The sequence below is a fragment of the Camarhynchus parvulus genome, chromosome 4, assembly GCF_901933205.1.
Source record: "Camarhynchus parvulus chromosome 4, STF_HiC, whole genome shotgun sequence".
Lineage (NCBI taxonomy): Eukaryota > Metazoa > Chordata > Aves > Passeriformes > Thraupidae > Camarhynchus > Camarhynchus parvulus.
The window spans coordinates 32,918,631-32,936,990 of record NC_044574.1 but is presented as its reverse complement, the minus strand read 5'-3'; the positions used below and the strand labels follow the sequence as shown (position 1 = coordinate 32,936,990).

At 38.6% G+C, this 18,360-nt stretch overlaps 1 protein-coding gene across 4 annotated transcripts in view; it reads right to left on the bottom strand.

The window, feature by feature from the left end:
- Positions 1-1,173: 1,173 nt before the first annotated feature.
- The window catches only part of DCTD (dCMP deaminase), a 60,174-nt gene continuing 42,987 nt past the window's right edge, over positions 1,174-18,360 (bottom strand). For 2 of the 4 annotated variants that reach the window (XM_030948445.1, XM_030948443.1), the window contains 5 exons: positions 16,029-16,131; positions 14,550-14,685; positions 5,715-5,831; positions 4,445-4,528; positions 1,174-2,504 (listed from right to left, as the gene is read on the bottom strand). In XM_030948445.1, coding sequence (XP_030804305.1) covers positions 2,368-2,504; positions 4,445-4,528; positions 5,715-5,831; positions 14,550-14,685; positions 16,029-16,079 — 525 coding nt within the window. In that variant the 5' untranslated portion in view covers positions 16,080-16,131 and the 3' untranslated portion in view covers positions 1,174-2,367. Of the gene's footprint in view, positions 2,505-4,431; positions 4,529-5,714; positions 5,832-14,549; positions 14,686-16,028; positions 16,132-18,360 lie in introns of all 4 variants that reach the window. The other 2 variants (XM_030948444.1, XM_030948446.1) reach the window with 2 other exon arrangements.

Below are 18,360 nucleotides of genomic sequence, written 5' to 3'. Positions count from 1 at the left end.
CCTGACCAACTGGATCTAACTTGTAAAGTCATGGTGCTTTTAGCAAGAGGTAAGACTAAACATCCTCTAGGAACCCTTCCACTCCAAACGGTTCTCTTCATCTCAAACTTGAGCTTCAGCAGCAGAAATACACTTTATTATATTTAGCTGTTTTCTTTGTTTCCTCTACCAAGTGCTCTTCATTTGGAAGTCAAAGCACTGTCTCCTGAACCACTAAAACAAAACAAAAAAACCTGAGACGTGTACAGAGTTCTGGACATGCACAAAGGATCAAAACTTCTTTAAGATTTTCTCTAAAACATTACCCTCAAACTAAGCACACAGTGTCTCGAGTTGTATGTATGCTTTTTCCCTTTCCATAAAGTTGCCCTGGGAATTAGAGTACACTTACTGGCCTGAGTCAACTGACCATTACTCTGATATCTTGTATGTGCACCTCTAGCAGATGAACACCTGATCAGGAGAACTCTCAAATCCTACCCTTTTCTCCAGTACTGCTTTTTCGTTACACAACCAGGGAAGTCCTGGGGGGGAAAAAGTTTATAGAAGAAGTACTTCCCTAAAAACATCTGGACATTGGTTCAAAACACTTTCAAGTTTTTATGCACGTTACATATTCACAGAATCCAAGGCCTAACAAGAAACACTTACAGTAACTCAAGTCACAATGCATACACATTTTAAATCTGAACTTAGATTAGCAATTATATATGAAGAGAATAGCAATTGTGCAGCAAAACCCCAAAATTCTGCTTCTTCTCTCCCCTCTGTCCTATTGTCAGACATGTATAAGTCAAAATGCTTTTACTTACTAATTCAGACCAAAGAAAACAATGTGCATTAACTGGCTTAGTGACATTTTATTGAAGTAATTTTTCAGGTTTCATGCTCCCCCCCCACACATATGTGCAAATTTCTTCTTCTGGCACTAAGCCACAGACCAATTTTGACGAGGAAAACAGCTGTAGGAAAAAGAAACTCAGAAATTATCTTATAAATGGACACATAATACATTACAGTGATCCCTTTAGTAGTCAAATGCTTCATGAACATTATATTTTATGTAATATCACAAATGCACAAAATATGCTTTCCATATGATTGCAAAAACAGCAGTGCTCTGGAGCCAAGTGCATGACTTAATATTATAATAATGAGTCTACTTCAGTGTAGTGGATTTTAATAAGACTTTAATAATACTGGTATGAAGCCAAATTACATAATGTCCCAAAATATGAAACAAAGCTTTTGTAGAGAAAATAAAAGCTCATTGAAGTATAACCACATTAAAAAGAAAAAAAAACCAAAACCAAAAATAACAAAACCAACAACCACCAATGTTATCTAAACAAAGCCATTAGGCATGCTTAATTTTTAAAAATCAAATTAGAGAAAATGAACTCAAATCTATTCCCAGATCTCCAGATAAAATTAAAAAGGATATTATTTTAGGCAACATTTATGAAAATGGAGGTACTATGTCAGCACTGGGAAACAAGCTAACACCGCAATTACATCTTTTGGCACAGATATGGATATGGGTTGAGTATCTCCAATTTCTCTCAAAGGACAAAAAATGATTCAGGTACCTTACAGGTGGAGTTTAAGACTGACCTATGTTGGATTATCTAGGAACAGGTTAGACCAATAAAATTATTTTCTTTTACATATGAAAACAAACTCAGTGTAAAAGTCCCAGAGATAAAGCACCAAAATAAATATTTACTCCCTCAAGCCCCTTCAATTCTGGAGTCTTGGGGAAACCAAGGATTTGAAATCACCTGTAAAGCTCACTCAGGCATGGACAATTCTCAGAACAGCTTCCTCTCTCAACTTTCCCCAAGTATGGCAATGTTAGACAGCAATTAAAAGAAAAATCAGCATTTCATTTGTTGGGTAACAAGCAAAATGGCACACATTCCTAAAGCTGTAAAACCTTTTAAATATTAGTGTTATGCTAGTTGGAAGATTAGCATTTGCATGGATAATGGTTTTTGTTCTTTATTAGGATCAGCTGTGAAGACCCACATATCCAACAGAGAGATCAACATCTATTAGCATATTCCACCGTACTACTGGTTACAAGTACTGCTGTGAAACTGAGGCTGAATCTATGCTGACAGCCCACCAGAGCATGTGGTGATGAATACAGGAAGAATCAGAACAGTTTTCTTTATTTATATTGTTTCACCTACGTGTCTCCATTTTTAAAGCAGTTTTGATAAAGGCATAAAAAAATTGAAGTAGATTTAGATTCCACAAGAGAAGATGAAGTGAGTGGGACATTTTATGCCTTGGATTTCTTATAAGTCTACTTTAGCTACAGAAACCATTAAAAAGTTGCAAGTAACTTCAAGATGAAAGGCATTAGCAGCTTTTTAGAAAAGGATAATCACACTCTTCTAAAGACTTAATGAGACATAATTCACAGAAGCTTTTGACTTGGTCTGCTGTTAATCGAATCAAAGTCGATGATGATCTTGTTACACTTTGGCTTGAATTCCCTAAAAAAAGAATACAGATATTAGTTAGTGAGTAGTTAAAACATTTTCCTTGCTTTAGTTCCAGCTAAATTTTTGAAGGAATAAAAAAATTCCAAAAAACATATCCTTGGATTCTTGTAGTTTTCTTCTCTATGGGAGCCAATTATAGTGCACCACACTGAGGGAAACCTGGACAAGAAAGACTAAGACAAAAAGACACATGGGGTGGGTTACCCTGTACATTCTTCACCTATTGGAATTTATAAATTACCCAGGAGTCAAAGGACTTTTACCAACTTAGCTGCAGGTGGTGGCATAATGTTACCAGTGATTTTTGTTCATATATATTAATATTTCAAATATTTTAATATATATTTAAAGATCTAGGTACAGATATAGGCATCCAGAAAAAAATTAAATATTCTGTATATGTATGCATATAAAAAAAGATATTTGGAATACATTTTGATAATATTGATATTTTGATCAATTTTTTCCTGCCAAGTTTTAGAAAAACACTTTCAAGCTTTGTGTCAGCATAATAGAATATTTTTTGTGGAAGGGAAATAGATCACATTATGCCATACTGGGTAAAACCCAAATTAGTTAAGAGGGAATAATTTAAAAATTGTAACTTTAGAACTCTAAAATTAATACTGCCACAAAATGTTTCCTTTTATTATCATTACGGCATCTGCTGCAGCAATTAGCAAGGAAGGTATAGAGGGACTGAGCATATATTTTCCAGTCTACCAGTAAACAAAAGATTATGCAAATAGTGTGGATTTAGTGCCTAATTAAGCTCTGCAGTTCAGTTCAAGAGATTCATTAAGTACCACCTACATCCTCAGCAATCAATACAAGGATAAGTAACAGTCCACGCAGGAAAGCACATGCTGCTGACCACAGAAACTCTGAATGCTTTGTTCTGAATAGCAATCTGAAATGCAAGAAACATCTCTCACCCTGGAGAAGTTACAAGATTTGACTTGCAAGAGAATGATTTATGCTTCCTAGTCAAATAGTCTTAGTAGACAGGAAATACACCGAAGGACTAAAACTGAATTTCAAGTACTGCTGTGTTTTTCCATGGATGTTTCTTAGCCCAGTAGGTATCTTTCATCCTAAAATTTTACCTGTCAGAATTGTTATGTTTGCAAATTTTTCAAAGTCTTTATATTAATACTGTAGAACTTTTTAGAGTTGCAAAGCCTCCCTGACTACATAATTAGCCTCACCCACAGCATGCTACTCCCATCAAACTCGCTGTTGAACAGATTGTCTTTAGGTATCTCTGACAGTGTCTTTAAAAACCCCACTCTTGAAACATTTTTCAGGTTATCATTACTTTAAGGCAAATATTCCAAGTTTTATCCTTTTCTCACCTAAAAGCTGACCAAAGAAGATGAACAGGTATAAGTACCAAGAATTATTTATGGGCAGTTTGTGTGACACCTTCCCAAATTGATGGCAACAGCAAGGTACTGAAGTTCCAATAAGGATGGAGTAATCCACAAAAACAACAACGAAAAATCAGTTGGTTGTTTCAGTCCAACTCATATGATCACAGGATAATTCAGATTCCATGTGACTTCAGGAGATCATTTAGTCCTACCTCCTGCCCAAAGCAGGGTCAAGGAAGACTCAAGGAAGACTACCCAAGTACAATGTAATAAATAACCACTCCCTTGGCAGTTTCACTCCCATTCCAGGAACAAAATGAGTCATGGACCATTTTCTCATACAAACGTTTCAGAATTGAACTCTAACCATACACAAGACAAAGGAATGGTGCAACAGTTCTTCTACAGAGCAAACCATCTACAAACACTACAGAAGAATAAAATGCTCCATGACTGAAAGAAGAAAACCATTTGCCCTAAAGTCAGTATCTTTTACATCCCCCTTTTTTTCCATTCCAGAGTAAAAATAAAGTTAATTCTCTCACCTATATATAATACCTGCCAAATCAAACATCCGCCGTGCAGCTGTCATTTCTGTAGTGTCATGATACTTGTCAGACATGAAAATAACTTCCTTTATGCCTAAAGAAGTCACACAGAAAAAAATGTTAGAATTACACTAAAAAAAATAATGTCTGGTGCACAAAATCAGAAGAGGCAGCATTCATCCACATGGTCTCCAACTCCTTGGTACACCTCTACTCACAAATGTATGCTGTGTAAAACTGCTGAATGATCTTGCCTAAATCACTTAGGCAGGGGAGAAATATAAAGGCTTCAAAAGAGAATTCACAAGCGTTTCATAGCTGATCAACATCTTCCTGTGTTTGCCAGACAATATGAATATCAGTACATTGCAATTTAGTGCTGACCTAAGTGCATAAGGAAAAGGATGAGTGACTACATTGAGAACAAGCAGCCAATCTACCTTGAAGACCATTTGATTTTGATTCTGTAAGTAAGAGAATTGTATGAAGCACAAATGCAGAATACCATCTTCTTTCCCTCTTCACCCCTCTTGATTTCAAACCATCCTGAACCAAAATAAAGAAGCCTTCTGTTTGCTGCTTTCTTCCTGTGGCCATTAGTAGTAAGAGACATTCCCCAGAACAGCAACTCATGCTGGGACTGCATGACTTTACTCAGTGAGCAAAATACATGCTACTTTAAGCAGAGATTTTTACAGAACTGAAGCCTGCTGCAGATACTGCCTAATCTCAAAAAAGGAGACACATTTAGGCCAGCACACTTGCTGCAGTGGCACAGATTTATAATAATTGTAATGAAAGACATAATTAAAGTAGGATCATAGAAATCTTATGACATTTATGAGCAAAGATATTTTAAAATCTTCAAATATCTACTATGCATCACATTCAAATTAAAATTTCATGTATATACTCCCAACAGACCTTTTGTCATGCAGAAGTTTATTTCTTTCTGCCCTACTCTATTCAATGTGCCAGAGCACAGTAAAATTGACAGTAATTATATGCAAAGCCTGTGTTGTTCTTTGGCAGCTCCTGGTCTAAGAAGTTACAAACCTAAATTAGAAGCACGTTTAGAATCGCAGTAGATGCAATTAGCACTGGAAAAATTTGGCACCATTCAGACGCAAAAAAACCCCACAAGTAGCATCTTATGAGGTTGGCAGTGCAATTAATTTAGATCTACCATCAGCAATTGAACATCAAATACATCTATTAGAAGATGCCAATGAGCAGGCAGCACTGCAGCCCTGAAAAAGCAAGCTGGCACTACTGCTTACCTGCCTGGATGATGAGCTTTGCACATTCATTACATGGAAATAAGGCAACATACATGCTGCAGCCTTTCACATCAGCTGAGTTTTTGTTCATGATGGCATTCAATTCAGCATGGCACACTGATTAAAAAAGGGAAGAAACAATTCATAATACTGATCATTAAATAAATTGGTCAAACTAAAATTAAAGTGTTACAATATAATTGCTTGCATTATATTCAAAGGCAAATAGCTTGCACAGCTTATCATAAAGAGCAGAGAAAGAAATAAAAGCAGAAATACCAAGATCAATGAAGGTCAATTGTTCTGACCAGGCTGCTGATTAGTAATGATATCATTAAGTGCATTAGCACTGCCATTTGCTAACACCTATTGCAGGCAACAAAGCCTTAGGCTGTGGGCCAAGCCATTGCAACCACCCTTAGTGAAGCAATATCTCACAGCTTCACAACTCTCTGGAGTACCTAACTGCCAGTATAAAACAGCTCATTTATGTGTTTACATGCACAGATAGGAACAGTCTTATGGTTGTAGGAGCGCTCTGTGCACTCTTAAAGGCAGCAGAATGGCCAAGTAAAACTGAGCAGCTCTGTCCTCTGGGCCTCAGAAAGGTTCAGCACTGCTGCAGGATTCTCCCACCCCCAGAATACACAAGATACACTCGGCCATAAAAACATCCAGCTTCAATATTAGAGTGACTTTACTGCTCATTAAAAGGTGCCAGACTTCATAAGCAGGAAAACAAAGTCCTATATTTCTCCATGGATTTGAGACAGGCCAGGCAGCAATGGACCATCCTGCCTTGCTCCACCACAACACAACAGCTCTTTCAGGACAGACAGCACCAGTGTTTATAATGAGTACAGAGCAGATTATCTAACGTGTTACCAACACAGCTGAGAAGAGCACAGTTTCTGTGTAGTCCACTTTCAAGCTCTGAAAAAAACATTAGGATATCTGCAAGAACTTCCTGTTTACTCCTAGGGATAACAGCAAGTTGCATAATTTATACACCTACCTACTAAGAAACTGCCTGCTGCCCTGACTTCTTAAACAGATGCTGAAGTGTGGTGTGGGTTTGAGATCATTTAGAGATCTGCATGTGCAGACAACTTAAGGAGGTTTTCTACTGCTTGTTTTGAAGAACAGATTTTTTCAAAAAGTCGTTTTCTTCTCCCTTGTGCCCATGTGAAAATTAAAACAGACCAAGTTGCACAGCACAACTTCATAGCAAACTTGGTACTATATGCTGACCTCTGTGTGAATGATCTCACCACACAAATAACTGAGTGCAGTACCTTCAACACACAGGAATCATTGCTGAATGGAAATGTTTTCCATATGGGCTAAATGTCTACATGGAATTTTCTATACAACAGCTAATGCACTACAAATTTACAGCCTAACTTACAGCACACAAACTTTCCCATGCAAGCAAGTCACAAAGGACCAAACTTGCAAAAGAAAGCTCAGTATTGGCTTCCACCACGCCCATGTTATGCTGTCCACATACCTTCTCATAACCAGTAAGGCCAGAAACCAACACAAAAACCAGGAAATTGAAAAAGAAAAAAAAACAGCCAAGAGCCAAGAACCATCACATTAAGGCTTCTTTCATTTTTACTGTTTCTATTGCAACTGTTATTGGGTCACACTGTATTTTAAATATATACCATAAAGTGTATGAGAGATGCAGTTATATGAACCTAGACATTTAGAAAATCCAGAAAATATGTTGAACTCCAAGTGCATTACTAAGTTGCACCAATCTTATAAAGCCTTTACAATAAATAGTCAGAGAATTATTTTTCTGGGGCTACAGAGGACTGAGTAAAAGAGTGACATAATTTCCACAACTGGAAGTAGGGGTTATGTCAGCAGGACAGAAACATAATTTTTAAGTTTCTTTGAACAATATATTTGTGTTCTAGGCAGCAGTTTAAAATATAGAAGACATCCAGAAAGAAATATGCTTTCAAAGGCTCCCAAAACTAAAAAAGAAACAAAACTAATGCTTTAGTAAATATTTTTCCTTCACTAAAACTCAGAAATCTTCAGCTGTAAAACCAGACAAGTTTCATTATTAGTACTGCAACAAGTTTCCTTCCTGCACTAATGAGAGAAAAAGGTTCTTTTGGCAGACTTCTACAAACTTTCAACAACAAACCTCTTCCCAAGCAAAAATAAGATCAGGCCAAGAATAACTTATAGAAGATAAACAGTTGGAGCAAGGGAAAACCATAAATTTTGCCTCCTGACCATCTTCACACAATCTGAAGAAAAATTACAACTATCCCACGTGGACAGAAGATGCAGAGACAGCAATAAGAAACAGACAAATCATTCCAAGACAAAAAGTACTTAAGTCTACAACAAACCCAGCAAGTTTTCTTTTCAGATAGAAAATTAGGTAACATTTTTCATGTGCCTAACCAAGTATTTCTTACTGAACTTATTGCAGAAACTAGTACAGGACCAGAACCTTGCACTAACTCCAGAGGTCATAATTTTCCATCCAGTATTACTTTTTTGGTGTACTGGGCTATTAAATACCAAACCATTTTCTCTCAGTTGCTGTGATTTGAAAGTATATTCTGGGAAACACATCTTTGTTTTATACATCTCCCTAGACGTGTGCTACTTATAAAGGGTTATTATGCCAGATGGTTCTTAAGAAGCTGCTGGCATCAGACAAGTATTTTTAGGCTTTGTCCCACCACTCTTAATTCCCTCTTACTTATATTCACCTCTCTCTGACAAACAGACATTGACCAGGTAAGATAGATCTATGATCCCCAGATTTTTCTTATAGACCTCCTTTTTTTTTAGAGACAGAAAACAAATACAGAAGTCCAAAATCCTTCTTGTTAATGACTAACTAGTTTACATTTGGGGTGTTATGAAGTTTTCTAAGCTGTTAAGAGCTCCTGCTAATAGTTACAAATTGTTCTCTCTGACATAGTAAGAAGCTAACTTAAAATAACCTTTCACAGGTGCGCAGTGTTCAGAATTCCGAAAACTGCATCTTTAGGCAGACTAGTAAAACTAAGAATTTTTACAACACCCTATGAGGGACTCGAAAGCTTTGGTTTTTAAAAAAAGAATATTCACATGTAGCCAACATAATATCAGGTCCACAACACTGGTTTCCATTCTGGAGAAGTAGCTTGAAACGTATTCTCAAAAGGCTTCATTAGCTGAAGAAATAACCATGCAACGAGAAGTTAAGTGTGTGCTCTGACATTCCCACCACCTGCTACTAGGTTCATGAGAGGGGAAAAAAGGAAAAAAGCCAAAGAATGACTGCTTCATTACTGGTAGTATTAACTGCTAGTGTTTCTATCTCTTCTCATTGCATGCTGGTTCGTGTTGCATAGCTGAGGTAGCACTCATCCTTAAGCTCACCTGTAAATAAGAGACCCCTGCTTACCCTATAAATGGTAACTTTTCAGGACTTGAACACTTACCATGAGCATGTTCCCAGTGGGTTGCAGAGTCAGAAATACTCTTCCCACACTCTGAACATGTTCTGACTAGCAATTTCATGACAACCACAAAACTAGTCAAGGTGCTTAATACTGTTTAAAGGCTTACATGCTTGATGAAGAGCATGCTAAGGACCACCATAACTTTAAAGACCTTTTAAAGAAGCAATCAGAGGAAAGAATAGGGAGAATAACTTTTTAGTGCTATTAATTACTAAGTGAGCCAGACTAAGAATTTTGTTATCCGTTACTTGCTGGAACGCTGACACTGAACACAGCAAGGATCCCAGAAGATATCAAAACATTAATTTAAGGAATGGAGTCTGGAGTGACAACCACTGGGGGCAGTGGTTGATGGATCTGGAATTTGTAGAATGACATCTATTTTTCTCAGCCTTTTTGAAAGCATGGGATGGTTGCTGGTCACTTCATTAAGGGCAGGCAGGACACTGATGCTGGGCTGGCACTGCCCTCAGCCCTTCCTGCTGTTCTCTCTCTCTCCCTCTCCGTGCTGAAGAGGAAGCTGCTGTGGTCAGGGCACAGAGGCAAGGATAGCAGCAGATTTGTTGGGAGGCCCAGCCTCCTCAAACTGCAGAAGGAAAAATGGAACCCCAGCCTCACAGCTTTCTTCCACAAGAACAGGGAAGTGAAGCTGGGAACCACTCAGCCATTTATGAACATCACAAAACTTGCTGGGTCAGACCAGAGAAACACCTCTCAAAATGTGAGCAGCATTAGCTAACCCACCCTATTTCACAGCTTCTCCCATCCTGCTCCAAGCTGGTTCTACTCTCAGCAGAACACAGAGTTGTTTCTTAGCAGGCAAGTAGAACAAGAGGAACTGCTGTTTCTAAATCTCCAAACTTTCACAGGTTTGATGTATGACACCAGAATTGGACAAAAATCCATGCAGGACGAGAGTGAGTGGCTGGAAGTGGAGACCATCTCCTATAGATCCCCTTCCCAGCTGAAGCCTCATCTTTGCACTGCCAATTGGAGAGAGAGCATCACACTTCCTCAGAGTGCATGATCAAATTTTGTGCTGTCAAAATAACAGCTTCTACAAAACTAACATTTGCCTGAATATTGTTGAGTGTTCATTTCTCTGAAAAATTGACAAAAAGTTCATAATCCTAACACAAGGAAATGTTGATAACAGTTTGTTTCATTCTACACAGCAGGTACTGTTCAATTAGAGCATACTTTTTGCCACAGCACATATTTTATCATATTTGAACCTGTACAAATATTTGTAAGCATACTTAGTCAATATTTTCTGTATTGCTCAGAGGTTTCTAAATTTGCCAGTCATTTTAATTTAAAACCCTTAATTAGAGACTGGTTGTCAAATGGATGTTCTTAGATTACAGTGGAGACAGAGGGCATAACAGGAGCACAGCAACTAGATTTAGTGGGAAGATTTGCGTTAATAGGACAAAAATGTAGCATTGTAAATGATTGGTGAGAGGAAACTGAGCATCAACAAATCCTCAGATTCATCTAACAGAAACAGAGGGCACATTTTTGACTCTGAAAATCAGAATTTTGCCTAATTACTAAGAAGCTTCTGCACATAGTACTGAACACAATGCTTCAGGAAGTACTTTTAATCTTAGTAAAACTGGCCTTCCATTCCTCTCGTGTGCGCAGACACATCCCTGCTGCTGTTACTGACTGGCAGCCTGGAGCCAGTTCCAACATAATGATGACATCTTGATTTTGTGCTGTGAAAAATGGCACCCTGCAGAACATTCTGTGCTTTCTGACATACCAAGGCTATACTGTTCAAATATACACCACAAGCAGAAGGAAGAGCCTCCATCCACTTCAAGAGTCTCATAAGGAATGCACAGTACCAGTACATGTGATCCATGTCACTATTCCTGTAATATCCAAATGCCCTGCAAATATTTGCATCCTCTAAGGAAAGGTGAACACTAGCTACCACATTTTGATGCCTTCTCTCAGTAGTAGCTCAGGTTACACCTGGATTTCCTAATCAAGCACAACACTGCCCCTAACAGTGAGCTGAGCAGAACCCACACTTGAGGGTGTGAGATAGATACATACAGTATATTGCAGCAGACATAGGTAACCAAGACCAAGGTAACCAAGGTCAATTTCAAACCAACAAGTTTCAAGATACAGCAAAATTCAAGAGTGACAGGACTGGTTTAACCTCACAACAGACGTTCAAAAGGTTATCAGTAAGTGCACAGGGAAGGAGGAAGGGTTAACCACGAGAAAAGCTGAAAGAACATTGCTGGCACATGCAAGAACCTAAAAACTAACCACAAATAAATTTAGGGTGGAAATTGGAAGATTTTTAGCCATGAAACAGTAAATCTGACCAGAGCTGTAGGGTCAGGGCATCCATCAGTTCTTCTGGAGCTCAATAAATTTATTACAGGATCACCTAACACCGTTCTGCAAAGATTGCCTCTGGGTCCAATCCTCTACTATGTCTATGCTACTAAACACAGACAGGGCCAGGGACTGACCCCTGGCCCTGAGGCCAATTGGCACAGACTGCCTCACGCTCATCTTGGGGCTCCATCAGCAACACACTGCCCTCAGGCCTCAGTTTCCTCCAGCTCCAGAGTCCCGTGACACCACACAGTTATTCTGTATGTCTCAGTTCAAAGTGCATAAAGAAGTGAGAAGACTCTTGTGCAGCCCACCAGAGAGGGATTTTCAGAGCATGAAACAGAGTATGTGTTGCATATCTGCCAGTATGCCTGAGGGAAGGAGGAGGGTTAAGCACACCATCTCAGCAGGCTTTGCATTCTAAGCCTATACCTGATGACTGTTTTCTTTGCAGTCTTTTTTCCACCCTGCCCTCCAGAACACCACTGGAAGAGCAATAGTGAAGCTTTGTTCTGGAGAAAGCTACTAAGAGCGGTGCAAAACACGGGAAGTGAGCTAAGTGCGTATGGCTAACCTACAAGAGTGCCCAGGACCAGATGGTCAGCACTCAGATCCAGCCCCAGACCTTTTCTGTAGCACTGCAGATGCATGAAGTAGCTCCAGAAGACATCTTCCAACTTAGTGTGGTGGTACATGCACTATTACCACGGCTTCATCTAATAAGCTACACTGCAGTGATGGAAGTGCCATCAGTCCTGTGGTTAGCTAATGGAGCTCACAGTAAGATTGCACTGTCTCTGAACAAGCCAGTCAGGAAGATGCAAGGATAAAAAGTTCAATTTACACAAATGCTGTGATGATTAGCAAAAGGAGAAAGGAAAAATGACAGTTTAATGAGATTTTAGCAGCAATTCTATGTGTCTCTGCATCTACGAAGAATTTTTTTAAACAGAAGATTTTTTTTATATATATACTTGTCTGGTCTGTCAACTGTGCTATCAAGATTAATAAGATATTGCTAGAGTTTAAATGATCTGTGAATTACAAAATAGGTTGTTTATTCATCACAGCAGACACTTTGTGTTACAAAGTTGTGATTTTTTTAATGAGGTGAAGACTAAGATAATGGGGGGAAGGGCAGTAGTTAAACCAACTCCTGGAAATCAACTCAGCACTCCAAGCTGTCTCTAGTTAGCTCATTTTTTAAACATCACATGCTCCTCATCTTCTACAGTCAGAGTTCACAAAAGGAAAAAAATTCTCACATCATCTTGTACAACGATTCCTCACAGTACTTTCATTTTAAACTGGTCGGCTCAGATTTGAGTGCCTGGAACATGATCCGATGCCAGAGACCACCCACGCTGATTTTAGCTCAGAACTGAGACCTTACAGCAGCATAAAAATTCAACCAAAATCAATATTCTGTTTTCAGTGCTTTATATTTAATCAATGGGCTAACACTTGTTTCCTCACCCTATAAACAAAGAGCAGTCATACTAAGTTGTACCATTATAGTCACAGCACTATATGTAAAACCAGTGGCTCAGAGCAGGCTTCAAATTTGGCTCTATATTGGGAAAACACCTGTTACAAAAAATAATATGAAATGGTCTTGAGCTTAAGAATTACCACTAGAGGTTTTATAATAAATTGGTGAAGTGAACAAGGACAAAGTACTGGGGTTTTAAGAAGTCAAAAATATCAAACTGATGAATTATGTGCTGAGCCACTGCATATCATCTTTCACTTCAATGCTATAGAAAATCCAAAAAATGGTTTTTAGAAAGAGCTCTGAGTGAGCTCAGGCTATGTCAAAACTCATGCAAGTTTAATTTCTCTATCACACCAATTGTTAAAGTTACAAGTAAGAAACAGAAATAGTAGACAGAGATAAATACTGGTCACTGGAAAAGAGTCAGTATTTCTCTCCAAAACGTGAACTCTTGTGCTGACTTTCCCCTACCCACACAGAGAGAAAGAAAATTTCCCAAGGCTCTGATTCTCTCTTTTGTGTTTCTCTGCTCTGCCATTCCTGAGCTCAGGACAGGCTGAGATGCAGCATAGGATGAAGAAGCTCTGTTTTTTCTGTGCCTGTGGCTTCTGCTGCATTGGTGTCACACACAGACGTGCAGCAGGAGCTGGAGTGGGTACAGAAAGATGAAGGGGGACTTAAGGAAGTATGGGGACTCTATGGTCTCTTACCAGTCCTCACCAAGGTCCCTTCCCCACACTGCAGGCCACAAGGCAGCCCAGTCTCCCTAGTTCCTGCAAACCACACCTGATCCAGAAGAGCCAGCCCTGCTGTTAGGTGCACCAAATTTCACTAAGGGCCCTTTAAATAACTTAGAGAAGGCCAAACTATGCCTACTGCTATGACAGAGGCAAGATCCAAAGCAGCACTCAACCACATTTACCATGAAACCATCCTTCCTCTTTGCTCCTTTTGTCCACTTAGTAAATGAGAATCAAAACAGAGGCTGAAATAAACAATGAAAGTCACCTCACCCATAGAAGGGTTGACCTATGGCATACAGACTTCAAGACAAATATTCAGCTTCTTCATAGTGTATACAACCTATGTCATCAACACCTGAAATGGAAAATTCCCACAACAACTGGAGTTTATAATTTTAATACCTGTATTTTAGACCCAATTACTTGTTTTACATATACACACACTGTAATTTCTGTGCAGACAAACACACAGAATCAGCAATTATCTGCATGCACTGCAACTGAGTGCTAATGAGCTGCTTCATGTTTACAGGCTTTCACTACCCAATCCAAAAATGGCTAATATTTTTGAACCTATTTCACCAGGAAGTCAGTCCTTCAAAAAGACTGATTTTTATCCTGGTGTACCACATATGGGCACATTATCAATATCAAGTGAGGGGAAGAAAAACTGATTGATACTTTACCAGTTGAACCTTCATAGATACAGACATCACAAGTCTAACCTGCCAACCACAAGAAGCCTTACCATAAGGATATTTTGTGTCTAGTCTATTTGCTCCTGTTCTTGTCCAGGGTAGTACATCATCGCTGCAACCATTAGGCATCCCATTGTATCCAATTCCAACAATCTTGTTTTCTGAATTTACAATGCAGGCACCAACCTAAATAAAATCAGATTTACATAGTATCAACAGCATGCAAAACAATGTGTCAACAATGAAAAGGAGACATGAATAGTCAGTCCTACGACTTTCATTAAGAGATTCAAGCTTCACTTAATATATTAAGTCACACCATCTAGTAAGCAGGGTTACAATTGTACATAACTGGTGGGGCTTTGAAATAAGCCAGGGCAGATGTAACTCTGCTCCCCCTTTGGTCATGCTGTTCCCATGCCAGCCTGCCAGCACTGTTCCTTGTGAACAGTGAAATAACCTAGTTCAGGGAGCAGAAACAGCACTGAATGAGCCCTAGTAAACACATAAGTTCAGCTCCCCAAACTAGCTTTCCCAGCAGCAGTATGAGCAACGTGAGCAGAAGAAAAGTTATGACAGACGTAACAGAAATACAAGTGTTGGCTTATGCTGGCCTCACAAGACTTTGTGGCTGGTTGCAAACATGCACTAAAATTCCAAACCTTTTAACTCTCACCCTTTATTGCTTCAACCTAAGTCTACAAAGAGACTCTTAAAGAATGATGATGTGTCCCATTTTCATGTTTTCTGCCTATATTATTTGCTGAAATTGCAATAGTACTAATTTTAATTTGCACAAGGTGTTTCTCAACCAGCCCTCGGGTAACAAAACTTTAACCCCAGGTGAATAACCTTCAGAGAGCTAAGTGCTCTAATGGACAGAAGGAAGTGAACAGATTATTTTTCTGTGATTTGCTTCCTGATTTTTTTCCACACAAAGGGTGATGACTAACAGGATGACTGGATCCTGCAGAACAAACAGCATGTTTCAGGAGCTGTATCAATCACCTGAAATCAATATTGAAAAATATTGAACAGAGGCACATGAAACATGTGAAAAATGGAAACAGACAGTGAAGTATAGGAAACAGGGGATCCTGAGGGAGGAACAAACTAGAAGAAAACTCCAATCAACCCAATAACAAACAAATACTCTTACAGGTGAGGAAAAGAAACTTGTAAAATGTTGTGTCTTAAAAAATTTCAACCTAAAACTTCCAGCAGTTTTATCCTCCTCTAAAAGTGACTATATTTACTGGAAAAAGGAGACAAAATGCATGTGTTATTTTAACTTCCAGATGAAAAGATGATTTATAAAACTCCAAGCTACAAATGTACACAGAATTATACATACGAGGTCAGGCCCAATAAGAGAATTTCTGTAAGAGAAGGTGCTGACTATGTTAAAAGCTGAACAGCTACACACGGAAATAACTTTTATTAAGAAATTCCTGAAACCGCTATGTGTACATCTGATGTGATAGACAATATAGATTAGGTTATCTTATTATTATATGTTGCCTTCTTACCTGAGAGCTTGGATCCTTACTTCTTTGTGCTGACAGAAAAGCTACTGCCATAAAATATTCAGGCCATTCCAAATAATCCTCTCTTTTTTTGCAGGATGCTTCACTAAACAATAGTTGATAGAAAAAAACAGCCATCAGCAAACATCACAGACTTAGAGTTACTACAAATTGTATTATTTTAATGTGCACAAGTTTAAAGTAACCGGGATCAGAATGTGGCTAAGACCACACATTCACTAATACTTTGATAGTAAAACCATCAGTTTCAAGTGCTTTCCAGGAACTTATACATGCAACATTTCCTTTCAAGGAAAAGGCATCAAGCAAGGTTGCAAATTACATTTTTAGATAAGAAGGCTGAGATATTCAGAGCACTGAGTAATTCAAAGACAGAGCAATTTATCCTTTACAGATAACACCCTGTATATTTCTCAGGTTCGGGTATATCATGTACTGCCATTCTTCCCACCCAAACAACATAATCTTTTTTATGATGACTGTGATAACTGCCAGCCTCTAATCCAAGTTATTTTGCACTTCTGCCTACAAGCGCTCAGTAGCTTCCTATTTGGTAACTTCCTCTGCAGGCAATAATTTCTGACCATACTCTTATCACTGTAAGTTTACCTCTTGTTACAACATTTACCACCAAAGATCTGAGGCCATTCCAACAGTTCCCTGCTAATTTTCTCTTGAGATTTTGTCTTATGAAGCCTTCTGAAAACTGACAGGAGATGGGTTCAAGAACTTTTCCTTTAGAAATAATATACAGACGTGCCACAAAAGGTTGCTTCTTTCCCCGCCCTGGAGGGTAGATTTTGGGGAAGGAGGAAGGAAAAAAAGGTGATACCTCATTCTCTCTTGCCTGCTTATGGGTGAAAGCCTGCTCAGACAGTGTAAGACACAACAGGGGAATTTCTGTGCTTTTCAGCTCAAAGAAAAGAAAGGCAGACATCTCCCTCTCCACACATACATTTAAGCTTTGAAAATTTCAAACAGAAAATCAAATTGAAGGAAATTTCCCCCAAACTTTCTCACCTATCATTGCTACAACTTGAAAACCAAACCAATGGAACATCTCAAATACAATGATTAGCCTATCAAAATACAAGGGGCACAATACTTTTCTTTTGGGGCTTCTCCTACCAAAAACTACAGGTTAAGACCAAGATACCCATTCTTGTGATGTACAGCCATGCAGAAAAATACATCACAGGTAACTGCAAGCAGCAAGACATCTCCTAGCACCACTAGCACTTTTGGAAGACAAACATTAGAAGGCAAGTGTTTAGTTAATAATTATTTTTATAACTAAAACTATGTATTAGAAGCTTGCAGTTAGCTTGTCATAAAGAAGTTATAGTCTTTGAGTGAAAACAATGATAAAACTGTACTTTAGAAACCTACAATGTGCTATTTACCAAAGATAAATTGCTGGTTTTGAATAGTCTGTATGTGGCACATTACAAGTTAGCAATTTTGGCTTGTTCTTGGAATGAATGAGGATCACCTTTAAGGCCACCATCTCAAAGTAAGGAGGGAAGAACACACACCCTTGATGTAACCCACACACCTCTCTCACACTTTGACAACATTGCAAATAGTGCCCAGAACTGTCAATTGTCAAAGCAAACACACAAATCAAATATGTGATTCTAAAAATGCCCAAACTGACTTGAATCACTGTAACTAAAGGGTTGGGGCTATATCCCACTACGAAGCAAAGAAAAGTGCTCAGAGAAAGACCCTCAAACCACTCTGTGCCAAACTGAACTTTGCCAGGTTAACTAAAATATCAAGAAAATGTTTCAGCTATATGATTATTTAAAATATCTCCAAAAAAGGGGTTTACAAAATCTAAACCACAACTGGACTCTCAATGAATGCTTCTGCTAAGTGACATTCACAGCGATGTCTTCGGCGAGGGATAAAACACAATGCAGAACTACACTGAATAAAACATTCTGGGAAAAGGGCCCCAGAAAGATAGTAGTACTCTGAACTAAGAGGTCGTGAGATCTCCTTTTGTTAAATTATTCCCTAGCAACTCTACTTATTCAAAACATAACAAAAGGTAGTATTTACTTTTCTAATAAATACAGAACTGTATGTAAGTGGAGGTCCCTCAGAGCACCAACTTCACAGGGAGAAGAGCATAGCTAAAAAATAAGCAGAAGGCTTACATCAAAGAGAAATAAACCCCCCCAAAGCCCTTACTCAATTACTTCTACTTAACATCACCGTGTTTGGCAAGAGAATTCCCTTACTCAGTGCACAAGAACTCAAGAGCGTGAAATGGGTATAAACCACTTATTTTCTGATTGAGCAGAAG